An 18,400-nucleotide genomic window follows, 5' to 3' on the forward strand; every position below is an offset into this window, starting at 1 on the left:
AGCACTTTATCGTTGAACCAGCCTGTGAACTACGATGATGACTAGAGCCCAACGAATACTTGATTTTTGGAGCTGATGTCAATACTGATATTGGTTATTAAAAAATTCTAGTATTTATATTTCAGCCGATATTATGTATATGCAACTATGCAATGCAATTATCCCTCAGATATGTTTATAAACTACTATATATGTATTGAAGGCACAATATTTTACAGTTTACCAATACATTTTATTGTCAAAACATCAGCGCACTGAAACAGTAAACTTCATCAGGAATTTGATCATTCTGAATTTCTCCAAGCATCATTTTCCATATTATGTTCTGTTCAAAATACATTTTTCATATCATGTATACCGGACAACATATAAGCTGATACCAATATATATGTGATGGGCCAATGTCAGCTGACCGACATATCCACTGGGCTCTAATGATGACAGTTTGGGTAAAAGTTTTACCTTTCTCCTTCTTTTTGTCCTCAAACCCTTGCTATATTAAGATGGTCAAATGATAATATGGGTTACACTATGAACACTTGGGAGTGTATTTTACCATCCTAGTTAAAGTCTAAGAATCTGTCCTGTATGTATTTTTTGGGATGTTTGATTTGGTGTAATTTTATTGATGAATATCGGTATTAAATGCGTTGGTTGTCATCTCCTTGACTGCTGCATTTTGCTCTGTTTACACCACTGATCACAATGGCAATTAGTCATAGATTTATTGTTTTACCCTTGACCTTTATGTTGCTGTGTTTGATTTCATGTCCTTCTCATAATGTGAAACACACTAAAGCATGGTCTAACTGTTGGTGTTTCTTTCCCCTTTTTGAAACTGTTTTAGCGTCCCAGATCTCAGCAATTAAGCTGGTGTCTACAGGGTTGTTGTTACTGAGAGAAAATAAAGCTAAAACTACTAAAATATAAGATACTTATTTTTTTTAAATACCGTGCCACGCTAATAAAACCAAATCTGAATTTGAAATTTTTAAAGAGAGAGCGATATAGAGAGAGAGAGGAGCGAAGAGAAAGAAAGATACAGACAGAGAGAGAAAGAGAGAGAGAGAGGGAGAGAGAGAGAGGAGCGAAGAGAAAGAAAGATACAGGCAGAGAGAGAGAGAGAGAGAGAGGGAGAGAGAGAGGAGCGAAGAGAAAGAAAGATACAGGCAGAGAGAGAGAGAGCGGGAGAGCAAGAGAGCGAGTTGGGAGCTGGGGATGATTTCTCTAGGGATGAAGGATGCGAGTGTGTGTGCATGTGTGTGTATGTGTGTACTGAGGGTGCGGGGGGGTGAGAAGAAGAAGAAGAAGAGGGGGGGATGAGAGAGAGCGGTGGAGTAGAGAGAGCGAGGGGAGAATGAGCGAGTGAGCGAGCGAGTCAGGCAGGGGGATGAGAGAGGAGGACGAGGAGGAGGGGGGCGCAGAGGAGGAGGAGGAGGATGGTGGGAGGAGGGGGAGGAGGTGGTGGTGGTTGAGGAAAGCGAGGCGAGGCAGAGCTGATTGAGATTCGGGCCTCCAGAGCTGCAGGCTCGCTGCTGCTGCTGGGAGCTCAGGGAGAACACGCTCAGTTATTGGAATTCTTTTTTCTTTTTTTCTAATGAATTAATTCTTCTCATCCAATTTAGGTGAAGATGAAAAGAGAGCAGCGCTGCGAGCATCAAATTTAGCTTTTTGTTGACCGGGCCTGGGCCGCTCTGTTTCTGTTCTGTACGGTTAATATCGGACACTCGTAATATATTATGTTTTTTGTTTTTTTCCTTTTGGGGAGCCTTGTTTACAAAAACCAAACAACAGCAACATAAAAAGACATTTCCTGTGTGCGTTATTGGGGATGTTTCATAACCATTTACTGATATGATAAGACAAAGAACCCCCCCACCCCCACCCCACAGTACAAACACACACACACACACGAATACCAGATCACCTCCCCTCCAAATGTACAGAAAAAAGAAACGACCTCATGAACCCCCTCAACACAAACCCACATGTAGGCAGCCGTGCATGTAAACGTACACAAACATCAGCTCACACAGGCACTGGGACTGAGGTAAACACCTGTCACAGCCAAAGTGATGCTAAGATTTGACTTTGGTATGCTAAATAAAGGTCCTGCACTACACTGCTCACATTTTCATGTGTAAATGATTTTTTTCTCCAGAATTTCCAAATGTGAAGTATTACAACATAGTGTGAAAGTTGTGCTTCAAACAACCCTGTCTCCTAGAAATTATGTTTGAATATTACTAAATTGCGGTCATAATTATGTTGTGGTGGTAACGTAATCACTGTCTGTCCAGAGACAACATGTCTTTGACTTAATGAAACACTACATTTATGCACTGAGCTGGATTTGCGGGGAGGTGATTTGGGAGGTGACCGGGTTGGATGGCAGAATTACAAAGTGCAGAACTGTGACACCAGAGTCTCTCGTTTGTGTTTAGGCAACAAAAGCACATTAGTAAAGGTCAGGGAAAGATTGTGATTTCAGTTAAATATTAATAAAAAAATAATGCTGTGGTCACAATGAGTAGGTAGTGAACTGAATGACTGCCTATTTGTCAGAAAACAAATTTGCTGTAAGAGAAGATTTTGCTTTAACACTTTATTTGCATAGTCCACCTGCGAATAGTTTGTAAATTATTTGTAACATTTCAGCAACTTATTAGTTGAGATTCAACAATTCAACTGTTTTTTTTATTCTGTAGATGTTTAAAACATTATCTATACAATATATGTGTCAATTCACTATATATTCTCAGAGTAATTTATCTGAAATTATCCAGGACAACATGTTCTGTTTACAGCATGTCTAACTATAAGTAAGAAAACACTGTAATAAAGATATTATGAATATATTTTTGTTTCTTTTTAACTTGACAAACAGCATAAACAACCTTAGAAAACACTTTGTTTAGGTTATATAATGCATTTATGTTGGGGAGAAAAAAAGAAAATTGATCAATTTGTCATTATCGGACCTTTTTAAAGCTCTGAAATATCAACACTGATATCAGCCTCAAAAATCTATTATTCGATATCTAGTGTGAACCCTTTATTACTAAAATAAAATTCTAACTCAGCCTCAAAGCTCTTTTAAAAGAGAAAACAATCTGCCAGAAGGTGAAAACTGCTCCATCTCACCCTGATTCTGTTTGCCCTTTCCCGAAGAATTTGCTGAAAAAGAGATTAAACATTTTTAAAAACAAGATCAGAAAAGTCAAACTGCTTCCTTAGTGTCAGTTAAACTGACAGCTGATGACAAGAAAGTCTTGAATCAAGTTCATTTATATTGGAAACTAGTAAAATAACCTAATTTCTTTTCAGAAAATAAGATTTGAAATCTCAGTAAGATACAAAATTACGATCTGAATTGAGATTTTTTTTTGCAGTAATGTTTTTTTAATTCTATTTTTTTGTCTCGCAGCCCATGGCAGGTCAGCCAAAAAGTTAATTTCAGACTCTGCACACCACACACACTTAGATACACACACAAGAGTGAGTGCATACTGTCAAGTCCTGAAAACAAGAGGGCGTGTAGCTGTTTAATGTCAGAACAATCCGGTCTGGTGCTGCAGCTCAGGGTTCATGGTACAGAGAACATGGAATCCCTTTAGCTCGGCTGCTCCGCGCTGACAAGGTATCTGGCCTCAGATTCATTTAGACAGTCAGCAGAAGAACACTAAGAGTCAGCTAGCCATCTGGATCAGACTGTGGTGAAGCAGATATTCACTCCGGCTCACAGGGGGATTCTCTCCCCAAAGACAAAAGCAGATGAGCTCAGCTTTAGCGCTTTCAGAAGACCTCGGTGTCAGGTTTGGATTATCTCACCTGCGCAATTTGTGTTTCCCCTCAGCTTCTGTCTGCGCTTCACTCATACTGCAAACTAAACCATACTCTTCAAAGATCTTATTCATGTCCCCTCAGCTTTGCCTTTGGAGGACCTGAGGGCTTAAGAATCTGCCTACATCTTTAACGTTGGGAAATGCCAGTGGATTTTTGGGGGTCTGGGAGAGGGCTAAAATGCTGATAAGTAAAGAAGGTAAATATGACTATGTTAGACTTTTCCCTGCATTAATGCTAAACTTTGGTTAGTGCAGATTTTTGTTCACAGGATAATACGGGCAGGGTGCATTTTTCAGCAGAGATATTTTAAAGCTAGAATTCAACATACAGCAACATTCAATATGATAACAGTTTTTTGTGTAATCTTAATGGATAGGCTCACGACTTTTCAAATCTGTCCTCAAACAATAGTCAGATGCCTGTAGCCTTATTGTAATCACCTCTCCGTCCATACTGTCTGTGAGTAGATCCTTTCCTATTGCACTTGTAATGTTAAGTGACTGTAGTGGGGGGGTATATTATCTAATATACTCGAGGTATCATGGCTTATTCAAAGTGTGATTTATAAAATTACTATATTCCAAACATCCAAGTATAAATTGTCAAGTTTTTATAAGTCACCAGAGTTTGGGTTTCCTCGCTCCCTCGTAAGGCTCTCTCTCTCACAAACACACACACAAAGCAGGGCTTTTGCAGAGCTCCAGACTGTGACTATTTACACTTTGTGACCATGTAGCACTACTGCAATCTGTAAATAATATTAACATATAAACTGGAGAGTTATTAGTTTATTTCCAGCTTTTAGAGAATAAATCAATACGTTTAACCGCGCTGCGGTAACAGTCTTAATGAGTGGTAGTGCCAGTGGTGTGGGCAGGTGAGGTGTTTGTATCTGCAGAGCTCCGAACGTGATTATTTAGTCACATTTTGCGACCGCGGTGCACCAGTGCGACTTGGAAATATTAGTAATATATGAACTGGAGAGCTGTTTGTGCCTCGGTATTTGTTTAACTGTCTGCTAACATTAACATCCAAATGTTGAGTGGAACACTTTTTTGACTTTTTGTCATTATAAAAGTACTTTATTTAACTTTCTTGTATCCGTATTTTATTAAATGTTATTAGAAAAGTAGTGTGTTTAACTTAATTATATGACAGTAGCTACAGTAGCTAATTTGATTGCAGCTGCAGATTATTCAATAATTTTGTGATTTATTATTTTATATTTTGTCTGTTTTTATTGTTTATTATCATTTCATACTTTTTTGTGCTTTAGCCTACAAATAAATCTAATACTGTTGAAAGTCCAGTTATAAGCGACATGTTTTAAATATTTGCGGCTGCTTTTTAGTTGTTAACAATATATTAATCTTCATAATTATTTCAAGTCTATATTTATATTTACAGAGAGTTTATTCCAAAAATTAACCGGATACTGCAGTTTCACTTCCTGTCTGGCTTGATTTTCTCTGTGCAACTATGTCGCCACTTAATCAAAAATAGACTAGACGTGTTATTTTTAGTGGAGCAGAGCTGAGAGCTGCTTCTGGGACGCTTCTGAAACGACCTGCAGCGCATCTGGTGGAATCACAGACGTTGACTTGAGTGGCGGCCATAAGCTCGGGCCGCCTCGTCAGAGACAGAGTGCCCCCGCTGCGTCCAGTGGAAACCAACGGTTGGATTTGAAGCGCGTTACGAAAAGATCCCTGTACAGTCAGTATGAACTGGAGGAATGCTCAGAGCTGTCAAAACCTGCTTCAGTTTTCAGACCTGAGTACTGTTTTGAAAAAAGACTTGACTTGAACATTTGGGAACCGGTCTTTTAACACGTAATATACAAAATAATATACCACGTGAAGTCCTATTTTGTTCAGTTTATTAATGTTAACCCCTCTAAAAAGCAACTTAACACACACCCCATCACAAAGTCAAAACCTCAACTCTCACATCTATTTTTTTTTTTTAGAAGAGAGAATGAAAGAAAGAAAGAGCAAGAAAAATGATTTCTGCTCTAATGAACAGAAGGAGGCTAGAATCAATAGTTTAATAAAGTACATACAATCAGCTAACTCTAAAGGTGTATTTAGATAAAGTTACTCATAGTAACAGCAGTGGAATTTAACTAGTTACTCAAATACTGTAATCAAGTACATGCTCATGGTACTGACATTGAGTACTTCCATTTTACTTAATTGTACTCAACAACATTTCAGAGGTAAATAATGCACTTTCTACTGAACTACATTTGTTTGATAACTTTAGTTACTTTTAGAGTTGCAATATTTAACTGATTTATATATTAGTTGTCAACCATTAAATTAATCACTCACTAATTTGATATTAAATCAATTATTTATTTATTTTTGTTTTTGGAGAAAAATAAAAGATTAAAACATTATCTGATTCTATCGTCTTAAATGTGAACATTTTCTGTTGTTTTTTTTTTTTTTTTACTGTATATCATTTAATAATTCATGCAGCAAATGAAAGAAAGAGAGACCTTTCCATATTTAACAACAAGGCCACCAGGTATGACTTGAAAACACTGAGACAAAATGAAACAGGGGGAAAAGAAAGAATCAAAGGGTGTAAAATGGATTTGATCTTTAACCAGTTAAACACCTCGGTCTGGTCCATTATCATAGCTTGTGATCAATTATTCATGGTGGGAGAAGCTCAGGGGTCAGGTGTTACCTTTGTAAACATTGGCTTTCCGTGCTGGGTGACCATGGTGCACTGATCACAGTCCAGGGTGATGCAGGAGTTGTGGAAGGACTCCTTGGAGTGTTTGAGGATGTAGTGGAGCTCGGTGACCCCTCCCTCGAACACCGTGCTGAAATAACGGGGGATCAACGTCCTTCCGATCGCTGCAGAGACACAATAGAGGACAGAGATGCTAAATATAGGAGAGAAAACGTGAAATGATTTGGAGAGAAGACAGTGGGCTGAAAGATGAGATAAGATAATAGACACTTTATAGTCATCCATTGATTAAAATGCAGTACGTGGAGGAAAAAAAGTGTTCCCGGGTCCAGGAGCCGAACAAAAGAATGACAGAATGAACAAAAGGTGCAAACAACAAGATACAAAAACAGGTTCTTAAGTAACATATAGTGCAGTGATTGAAAAATATACAAGGAGCGTAAATTAATGTAAAGTGATAATGCATGTCAATAAGAGCAAAGAGTGCAACAATATTACACACTGCTACTAACACTTTAATAGACTATAATGACGCCACTACTGGTATTAAGACCTATTACTGATACTACTACAGTACACTGTAAGCAATTGCTGTTAATTTACAACCAATCTCTAAAATACTGTATTTGTATAAAACAGAAGCAACAGGGCGGAGGTCCTTAAAAGAATGCTGCTGTTTTAAATTACAGGACACATGAGTATTTTTGGGAATCAGGGTGTTGCATGGAGAATCTGGAGCTCGGTCAGTAGTTTGATTGAAAGTCAGACTTGTAATTTTAACATTAGGCAGAGGATTTTTGTTTCTCTGTCAATTTTCTTTAAAAACAGATGGAAATAATTTGCAATCAATTCCCAAGGGAATTCAGAAACTGCTGTTTGGACAGCAGTTTTTCCCGAGGAGGACGCACAATCCGGAGGACATGTGCTACATGTCAACAAAACCTGCTTCATCAACATTAATGGGCTTTGCATTTACAAATTGGACGGGTATTTTTGCCAGTATCATGTTCATATTGCTAAGAATGTTTGATATTAAACTGACGTTCAACAGGCTGTCTAGCTTAAGTTAAATGTCAGTGAAGAGGAGAATTGAGCAGCTCAAACAATTAGCCTATTTACAGGCATTTTTTGTCAAATTATTTTGGTAATGTTGGTATAATGGTCTGCATCTGAGGAGCGATATTCTCTTTAACCTGGTAATTAAGCACAAAAATGCGAGCATCGGCAGAGGGAGGCAGCAGAAAAAGAGAGCAATAGCCAACTGTAATATTTTCACATCTAGCCCTGTAGTTAACACTGAAATATGCTGCTTTTAATTTTTAAAGTAATAGACTGCAAAAATGTTAAACAGTATGGATACTGTAAAATAACGCCGACTGTGCTGCCAGTATTTCACTGTATATTGTAGGTATACAGAAATATACAGTATTTTTTCAGTAATAGGTTGTAAAGTTATTTCACAGTATGAACACTGTAAGATTACAACATATCACTGGCGTCTGTGCTGCCTGCTCTTTACTTTTATTTTACAGTGAATTTTTTTATTGCGTACTTAATACACAAGTGGCACTAATGTAAATACTGCTATTTATATTCTGCATACTACTACACTGCTGCTACTTCGTTGCAGTGTTTTCCCTGGGATTATTTTTAGCTGCAGTGCTGAGGTGCCTGAGTTTTATTTTGCGTTACTGGTAGATGTTAGGGGTGTCTGTGGACATGAGACGGGCTTTGGAGACATATTTGTACACACTTATAAATGTCGAATTGTTTTTCATAAAATGCTTCTCATACCCTTTATAATGCAACACTGGCTCGTGATGACTGTTAGCAGCTAGAACAGAGATATGAGCTACTTTCATAAAAACTGTATCCAAATAGTTAGAAGAGAGATTCTGAGTAATGATGACAATGCAAAAATGCAGGTGTACATTAAGATGCTATGTTGGTATTGTGGGCACAATACGGGAAAAAAACTAAGCTGAATGTAAAAACAGTCAGAAAACAGCTGTGTATCACTGCCTACACAGAAGTGTACAGTGAAATGTGTGTGTGTGTGTGTGTGTGTGTGTGTGGCAAGCCAGGAGACAGATGGTGTGTCTGCACTCAGGTCAGGCAGGTGAGCTGGACGGCACAGCTACAGTAAAGCTATTTTAGCGGTACGAAGACAGACTGTCTCTTGTGTTTTAAGTCATTTGATCGGATCTTCTGATCGGCCTTCAGATTGAGTATTTGCCAATCGATCAGAGCACCCTTATCTGGGGGGGGGTTTCAATTCATAGTTCTTGCTTTTCCCTTATTCTGGCTGCTTAAAGTAGAGAAATTGAGTTAACTAAGCATGGGGAGATTTTTTATTGCAGCTGCACTAATTATTTAGCAGCGGCGCAGCACCATTTTAAGGGCAAATACTTCATTGTTTGAAATTCTGCAAGCTCAGGTGCCAATACTCAAATAATATCTTTTTGCATAACTTAAAGCAGTAGTTCAACTTTTTCTCTTTTTGGGAAAACATTAGAGAAGGAGATCGATAACACACAAGACAGTAATATTGGGAGCAATTTCCTTGTATAATTTCAGCAAAGGAGGTAAGAAAAAAAATATAATGCCAAACAATTCCTGTAATCTGAGGATAATATTTCACAACAGAAGCTAAACTTCTGAGATGTTAAATATTGTCTAAACACAAAAAGTTACACAAGAACTTTCATAAAACACAGTCTTATTATTTAAATCAGAAACTGTCTGATCAAAGGATAAATAAAGAATGAAATTTCCATTACAGCTACGAATACCAATACAACTGTTACAACTACTACTAACAACAGTCTGATTTTAAGTGTTAGCGCTGTAAAACCTGTTACTGTAGTGATGAAACTATAATATGGCACATAACAAACATATACCAAATATCACACTGGACATTCAACAAACATGAATAAAAATAGCAAATTAAATTCAAGATAGTAAAATAAAATGAAAGATTAAAAGGAACAAAATCCAAAAATGAAAAAAAAGTGGTTTGTTTATGCACTAAGAAAATCATAATAGCTAAGAAACTGCTTGATAAGGACATCTGCTGTGGATTCATTAATCAAGATAAATATTTTATTGGCTGTCAAAAGCTCCTTGGAGGCAGAAACTGATCAGATGTTCAAATGAATGAAATTGATTAAATATTTGAGAGCAAAGATGTTCTGCTCTTCCTCTCCGACCCCTTTTCTATCACACAAAATCATTCTGGGAAACACGGGAAGGATTGTTAAGTCTGCTCTCTATTGATTTGACTTTAACCTCTGTACTCATTACAGCTGGTTGCTTGTCATACTGCCAATGTCAGTTTTTTAGAGCGTGCGTTCATTCATATTCTTCTCTTTTCCAGTCTCATTAACAGCTGAAAAGCCTCCTAATGGGACTAAACAATAAGTGCATAACAATAAACCCACACAAATAATTTACAATATTTTTTAGCCTTGTTGTAATCGTGGGAAATCTGAATGAACTCGCTGCTAAAATAAACATGGAGCAGCAGCCAGCCAGCTGATCGCGGTCAATTTATGAATCCCGATGCAACGGGCACATTATAGATTTACAGAAACTATTGGATTGTCCTGAAACCAATCGATTCACAGGGCAGCCTTTGGGAAACCTCCAAGACAAACCCAAATCCTTTATTGTTAGATTGAGTGTGATTTTCCACTAAAACAAGTGTCAAATAAATCTTCCAGTGCAGTGAGGTAAATTCAAGTCTTTCCAAACCATCGAAAGATTAAAGCTTTTCTTGAAACAACTGACAATATCATGAATTTGTGCCTCTCAATCCATTTCTACCAAGATGTGACACTTCATATAAAATAACTCACTTTTGAATATTCCTCATAAGAGTGAGACTGCACATGAAAGTATTTTCACATATTTTTCCCAACGATACGACTCCACAACTAAGTTTGGTGTTAAACTGAATTATTAAGATGGACAACTTCTGCGGTGCAACTTTTTTTTGCCGAAGCCTAAAGAGACAACGAACAGGCTGCATGATGAAAACTGGAGGAGGAGTCAGGGAGGCAGAAAGTGTCTTCAGTGTTTTATAGCCCTCAGGCTTTGTCTGGTTTCTATCTGTGTTAGCTGGCTTCAAGGAGAAGAATGGATGATACTGAGAGAGAGAGAGGCTTACGTTTCCCATTACAATATGGATGCACTGTGATGGCATGCAAGACTCCTGAATACTTGGACGTGTTTTAGAGAACACACTCATGTCTTAAAACGCCTTTCTTTTTGAGCTTTTAACTCTCAATTAAGAGGATATTAACAGTCTAACTTGTTAACAGCCAACTGTTGAATGAAATTTCACTCAGGAGGTTTCTCATCAAGGGTTTTGAAACCATCTTCGACAAAACACTTTAACAGAAACAGCATCGCACCTCAAACTTCAGCTTTACAGCTTAGGGGCTCTATTGTCTCAGAGCTTCTCTACTTTCTACAACGTCAATAAAAATCCCACTAAGAACCTGAAATCCTGCTACACATCTTCTTTCCAGCAGGCTAGAGTGCAGCAAGTCCAGTTACTGGAGCTGCTTCTGTTATCAGAGTTGTATGATATTGACAAATATCAACTTGAAATGCTTTAAAGCCTCTGGAAATTTGGCTTAAAATAGTAAAATTGCACAGTTTACAATAAAGTTGAGTGTCTTATTAAGTATCTAAAAAAATCTGAGTAAAATTAATGTTCCCAATTACTAGAAAACGAAAGAATAATAACTGTTCTCAAGAATGTATGGGCGTAGCAAATCATGTTTTAATCGACACCTCCTTAGATACCCAATATTTCAAGAAAAAAGTAAAGGGAGGGAAGTTAACCCTTTCTAGTGCTGGTGGAAAATGCAAATTATAAAAAAGAAATGCTGGAGACAATTTTAAGGTAATCAGAAAAGTAGTGGGGCAATATCCCAACTTTCCCTACCATAAATTACAATCATGACTGCTTCAACTAATGATCGTTTTTCAATTAATGTTCTATTGATTCGTCATTGGATCGTTGAAATGTCAGGAAATGGTGAAAAAATTCCATAACAATGTTCAAGGTGACGTCACCAAATGACTGATGTTTTGTCCATCCAACAGTCAAAAACTCAAAAAAATGAAGCTCTCTTTTATAGAAGATATAAAAAAGCAAATATTCACACTTGAGAAGGTGGAGCAACTGAATTTTTAAGGCAATTTTGCAAGAAATATGACCCAAAATTGTATAACAATACTAGACAAACTGTTTCTGCACTAGAGAAAAGTCTGATTATACTCAATGCTTAATTACAAGACTACTGAAGATAGATATGTCTCAGTAAAGGCAGAGTTTTCTTTTAGTGGTTGGAAACAATGATGTGAGGTGAAAGAGAAAAATTAGAAGTTAATGCACAGCATTTACCCGGAATATAAAGCAAGATAGTCTTCAATACACAACTTAATATGTAGATCAGAGATTCTGCACAGCACCAACAGAGAGCAGCTGCGTCAAACAGCTTTCACTTGGGACAAAATTTGCAACCTGCAGAGCTCAATCTTGCCGTTTGTGTTACTTGTTGAGCAGCTGTGTCGAGCCGATCTGCAGAACGGCCCACACCAATCTCCAGCACCACATCTTAGCAGCACATTGCTCCTTAAAGAGCTACTTTTCTCTAGTCTTCATTTTTTCAAGCTATAGGGGTTACTTTCTGCTGAACACAGATACTCGTTTTCAGCACCGCCCTGCTTCACACTGCTGCACACATACATGCCTGAGAGCTGCGCTGCAACCACAGGCTTCAGCCAAACATCACGGGGCAGTTCCACTTGAGCAACTCGACTTGCTCAAGGGCAGGGCCCGTAGTTACTGAAGGGCAAAGTGCTGCTCATCCACTCAAACGCATAGGGCATCTGAACCAGCGACTGTTTGGTCCTAAAATGATATTTGTACCACCAGCAGCCTTTTTAATATTCAGATGCAACCGGAGTTTTCTTTTAAATACATATATTTTTTATTTTATTTAACCCTTTCACACCAAGATGGACATCGGTTTTCTTGTGCTGCATTCAGACGCCTTTCACAAGTATTTAAACCCCTGGGACCTGAGATTTATTTTTGAAAACATGAAGACAAAGGCAATTAGAAACTTGGCAAGAAATGTCCTGCAAACTAAAAAATTTTTTAAAAAAAATACTTGAAAATGACTAGATTATTAATATCAAGACAAAAATAGGGAAAAATGTCCAACTATATTTATAATTCTTATAATTATATATTTTAAAATTATGTTTAAGTGGACATTCAACAAACAGCCCTGCATATAAGAAATGTAAAGGACTGAGTTGTTTGGGGCAGGTGGGACGTGTTATGTCAGGTCCCAGTGGAACAGTAAAATATGATCCAGCAGTTTGTCAACTCTGGAAACTTATCATGGCTATCGTTTAAGGTTGTTTTGTTGCAATGATTGGCGTTCGTGGTATAAAATTAATATGTGTACTGCGCAGCAAGCTGTATCACTGGATGCTCCCACATTTCATTCTGGCTAATCGAACCCTTTGTAACCTGAGCAAATTGGCTTGATTTCTCTCAAAAACATAGGAAGAGGGCAATAAGCTACAAAAAAATGAATGACCCACAAATTAGCTAGACATTAGTAAACAAGGTACAGAAAATCACCTCAAAATCTGTTTTTAAAATGTTTTTTTATAAAAAAAAAAAAGAAAGAAATGACCTGGAAAGGGTACTCTATCAATATTTCTATCATAAATTTTAAAATGTAATTAGAATTATTAGCTATAAATATAGTTTTTCCCTAGCTTTTTTCATTATCATTTTCCCTTAACTTTTTTAAAAATAACTGGCTAACTGTCTTGTATTTTGTTTCTCATTGCCTTTTTCCCATGTTTTTGAAAGAAACCACACCTATTTGTACAGGGTTTGTAAGTCTAAATATTATGAAAGGCATCTGACAGCAGCACAAGAAAATTGATGTCAATCCAGGTTTCAAAGGGTTAAACCAGTTTAACTTTTTTTTGATGGACGATTCAATATAAATAAATACTATGTATATTTTTTGCGTTGCTTCTGCACTGGCTTCCTGCTGCATTGTTGGAATGGCCTCATTAAAATGAATGAGGGGGCTGCGTTTTTTTCATGCGGGGCTAATGTGGGTCTAAACATCGCCTAAATCAGTGATTCTCAACCAGGGGTACTTGAACCCACAGGAGCAGTTTGCAGTTACCAGGTGGTACATGGAAAGATAGTGAAGCAACTTGGCTAATTTGAATAAATGACTAAGGCTAAAAAAAAATAAATCCACGCATTTGTGTTCAGGAGGAAGAGAAGGATTTATTGAGGCGATCTTCAGTGAATGTATTCTAACAATAACCAATCAGCGATGACGATTCGACTCAGAAACCTGAGTCAGTTTCGACACCTTTACACCATGTGCTGTGACTAACAATGTGATGAAAAGTTACCCTGTGAGCAGAGAAGTTCAAACAATAGCTGAAAGTTATGACTGACACATCAACCAACAGCATCAAAATTGTTGTTTATCACAAAAAGTGCCAGCAGAGGATCGCCTGGACCCTCCAACAGAGGTTCTAGATAAGCCCTTAATGTCCTAAAATCCTAGAAACGTCCTAAAATCCAAGAATCTGCCAAAAAATCCTAGAAACCACCTACAATCCAAAAAATATCCTAAAATCCTAAAAATGTTCTTAAATCCTAGAAGTGTCCTAAAATAATAAAAATCCAAATCCAACAAACTGCCAAAAATCCTAAAAATGTCCTTAATTCCTAAAAAAGCGCCAAAATCCTAGAAACGCCCTTAAAAACCTAGAAATGTCCTAAAATCCTAGAAACATGCATTTGGCTGCTGCGACATGTCCCTGGCCTCCTGTCATTTTGCAAAAGTGTCTCCCCAAGCAAAGCAAGTTGAGTATCCCTGCTCTAATCCCACTTAGTGTCAGTGACCCGATCTAACCGCTGAGCTACGCCGAACTGTTAAATAACAGCAAAAACAAAACAAGCACAAATCCTGACTTTGGGATTACGAAGGCGAGCATGTTGGGATTTCCTCGTTCCTCGGCTGGTGGAACAAGTCTCTCTGTGTCTCTACATTTTGCTGCCCGTCAAATCTCCATCATTAGAACACTGCTGGAAAAAAAAATCGGGACAGCCATATTATCCAGCAGCACATGGCCTCTGATTTCAAGCAGAAATAATCCATCTTAGAGTCAACACTCTGTTGGCTAGAATTATGCTCTCTCTCTCTCCCCTTCCCTCGGGGTGGGTGGGTGGTCAGGAGGAGGTGTGTGTGTGTGTGTGTGTGTGCGGAGGAGGAGGAGGAGGGGGAGGAGGGGGGAGAAGCCTGGGAATAAAACTTCATTTAGAAGTGAAATGTCCCCAAAGACAGTGGCTCAAGAGGCTCTTGAGGTCAGACCTGGATGGTAGAGCCTCGATCGAGAGAGAGAGAGAGAGAAAGAGAGGGAGATGAGGATGATGTTTGGGTGAGGGGATATGGAGGGAGGGGGGTGTACCCGTGACTGGCATGTTTTTCAAATTCGATAAAGTCAGGCATGACTAAATAACACATAAAATGTTTGGCATCGTGAGCAGTGGCTGAGGGAAGAGGAGGGAGGGAGGGTGAGCTGCAGGGTCCGCTCGGCGTGGATGACTGTGTAAATGATGCTCTCTCTCCCTCTCTCTCTATCACTTGCATTGCTCTCTCTCTCTCTCTCTCTCTCTCTCTCTCCTCTCTCTCTCTCTCTTCTGTATCTCGCTCCCTCCCTCGCTCAGGCTCCACCACGGTTGAAAAACAAAGTACGTCTAGGAGTGGAGCTGACTGCTAATGCGGAGGAGCTCTGAGGAGACGAGGGGGAGGAAGGGAGGGTAGAGGGGGGGTGAGGAGGAGGAGGAGGTGTGTGTGTGTGTGTGGTGTTGAGGGGGTGTGTGTAGAGGGATTGGGATAGAAAAAATGAGCGAGGGATGAAAGAGAAAGAGGGAGAAGAAACTATGAGGGAAGATGAAAAAATAAGGGCTTGTCAATGAGGGAGAGAAGACTCACTGAGGGGTAATAGGAGAGAGAGACAGCAGGAGAGGGTGAGACGGCGGGAGAGGGAGACAGGGGGAAGAAGGAGGTGGGGGGAGGGATGCTCAGGTGATACGCAGATCTGCTTCTTGCCTTCCTCACCAAGCCATGCAGGAGTTTTGGTTGCGTCTTCTCAACCAAAACTGTCCTAATAAAACCCAGTGTGCGTAGCTCAGGGTGACAGAGTGATAGATAAGCATGTAATGGCAGCCATGCTAGCAAGTTTTGGATCATTTCAAGCACAGTTGTCTTGTGTTTCTCTTCAAATATTTTCTGGGCTCCCTCGCTCAGTATTTACATTGAAGGCAAACACTTTGCAAACACTTGCTGTACTGTGAGTCAGGAGGCCTTACTGTCTTGCTAAAGGGCCCTTTTTAAGGACGCTTCATCGTAACAATGAGCAAGCTAATACATGTACTTGTTTGCATGTACTGTTTTTCAATGTACTTTTCTACTGTTAAAAATCAAACTGACCATAACTGAAGCATCCACATCAATAGATTTGGAACCCATATATGACATTTTAAAGGTGCATTTTGTAAAATCTGGACATAATTTTAGTTTAAAACATTCAAGAGTGTGAAGAAGTAACACTTTTGATGTTAAGTCCAAGTTGGTCATGTATTTCATTGCAGAGATATTCACTGCTAAGCAGCCCGGGACGGGCCGATCCTTCTGTAATAATACATCCTGGCCTGAGAGGTGATAGTGAGTCACTGTAGCCTCTAGTGTGCCGTAGGAGAGGATGAAGACGTTGAGCCGCAGTCAATAGATACAGTGTCAGCGAATTACTTAGTGTTTAAGAAAAACAGCAATGGCGGAAGCTCCACGAAAACGACCATTATCCCCATCACAAGTAGCTCCCGGAAAGAAGCAACATTCGTCAGTAAAGAAAAGAAGCGATGTAGAAGAAGCAAAACAAGAGTGAATATTGTTGCAGCTGTCCAACACTGGAGCATCTCTCCAGGAAAAAGATGCAGTTTTATGCTGACCTCATGTTTCTTTTAGACTGGTAAATAACATCTAACATTGGCTATTTACCAAAACATATCTGTAGTGTAACAACTGCAGTGTTATTAGACTATGGCGGGCCGCATAGTCTAATTTGTCCCGCCATAGTCTCAGTGGAGCTGGACTGTTAAGAGCGGTATTAAAACGCTGTAGGGTTATTTATAGCGCAGCAGCAGCAGAGACGCACAGCAGAACGTTAGGCGCATTAAAAGTGAAACTAAACTGTTCATTCTGCTCGACCTAAAACTCTCTTTCACATACAAAAATCTGCAAATACCTCATCTCATCTATCGATCTGATCAGCTGAGAACGTATCAACAGATCAACTATCCACCTCATGAGTAACATTCAGCTGCGAAGGAGATAAAAAGAAGAGAGACACAACAGATAGAGAGAAACTGTAGGCTAAGAGTTCGCAATAAATTTGGACACCAGTAATTGGAAAATGTTTCGATGAGCATGCTTCACTAATGGTCAGATTAACGTATGATAAAAACATTTGTTGGATTTAGCCCGGCAACAGTCTGAGGTGATGTTTTCAGATTGCTGACTTTTTCCAGTAAAGATATTTAATTTCAATTGTACAAAACAGAGAAAAAGATGCTAAATGTTTCGATTTGTACTTGATAAATGACCTAAATGACTAATTGTTGCTGAATGATTTTCACTAAGTGATTAATCCACTTATCGCTGCAGTGCTAGATCAGTGGGTGAAGGTGTAGGCGCACAGTTATCCAGAAAACAAAAAGTACACAGCCACATAACTAAAGAAGAAAAACTGAAAGCACTGCCACAAAAATAAAAATGAAGTCAACAGAGAAGAAGTACTGAGTGTGGACAAAAGGACAACTCAACAGTGCCATGAAGGACAAAATTATCAACACAATCATTCACCTCACTGCCAAAAAAGTACCCTCATCATCCCCATGATGCAGCCCCCTGTTGAAGACACTATCACTTATCTTTTAATGGGCAGTCAGATGACACACTCACCAACAGCGCACAAGCCAAACAAACTTCAGACAAAGAGCTGCCGAACCACAAAAAACTTGCACAGAGTCCAGACGAGATGAAATGTATTTGCTGGCGATCCTATTTGTTTTTTCCTTCCTCTTCACCTCACCCCACTTCCCTCTCCCTCTCGCTTTCTAACTCTCTTCTTCTTCTTCATGTTTTCTTTTTCCTGCACCGTGCTGATTGGCCCGTCTTCAGACGCGGGGCACTCCAGAGATACAGATTAGCTGGCACTTGTTTGGGCGAACACGACAAGCAGCATATGCCTCTCAAGTAACGTGTACCCAAACATGCAATTTACAAATAATTAACGTGGTGTTAATTAGTCACATTAATTCATGCCACTTTGTTGGGATTGTTTCCCCCCGTCGGTCCCCAGGACTCATGCCAGCAACGTCAGCCAGCGAAGACGGCGAGAGCGGTTTTTCTGCTCCGAAGCGAGAGCAGGGCGTCAGAAGAAAGAAGGGCCGCTGGCTGGTGTATACACAATGGCACAAACACACATACACACACACACACACTTACACAACAGAATGGCAACTGCACACTCAAAACACTTTCAACCACATATTCAGAGTATTATGCATCTATATTCCCATCATACTGATAGCATTCATCCATCCCTTACAGACACATGCGCACACCCACATATCAAATCAACAATCTCAATATGTCCAGATGTGCGTCTGTGTGTTCATGTTTGAGATAAGTAGATAAAATATAATTTCATGTTG

The 18,400-nt window shown here is 39.1% G+C and overlaps 1 protein-coding gene across 4 annotated transcripts in view; it reads right to left on the reverse strand.

The window, feature by feature from the left end:
- ldb2a (LIM domain binding 2a) overlaps positions 1-18,400 on the reverse strand; it is a 120,593-nt gene that overhangs the window by 43,280 nt on the left and 58,913 nt on the right. For all 4 annotated transcript variants that reach the window (XM_042493547.2, XM_042493546.2, XM_088080809.1 and 1 more), the window contains exon 3: positions 6,541-6,713. In XM_042493547.2, the coding sequence (XP_042349481.1) occupies positions 6,541-6,713 (173 nt within the window). The remainder of the gene's footprint in view (positions 1-6,540; positions 6,714-18,400) is intronic.

This window comes from Plectropomus leopardus, chromosome 8 (genome assembly GCF_026936395.1).
Source record: "Plectropomus leopardus strain MGB_pleo_1.0 chromosome 8, ASM2693639v1, whole genome shotgun sequence".
Classification (NCBI taxonomy): domain Eukaryota; kingdom Metazoa; phylum Chordata; class Actinopteri; order Perciformes; family Serranidae; genus Plectropomus; species Plectropomus leopardus.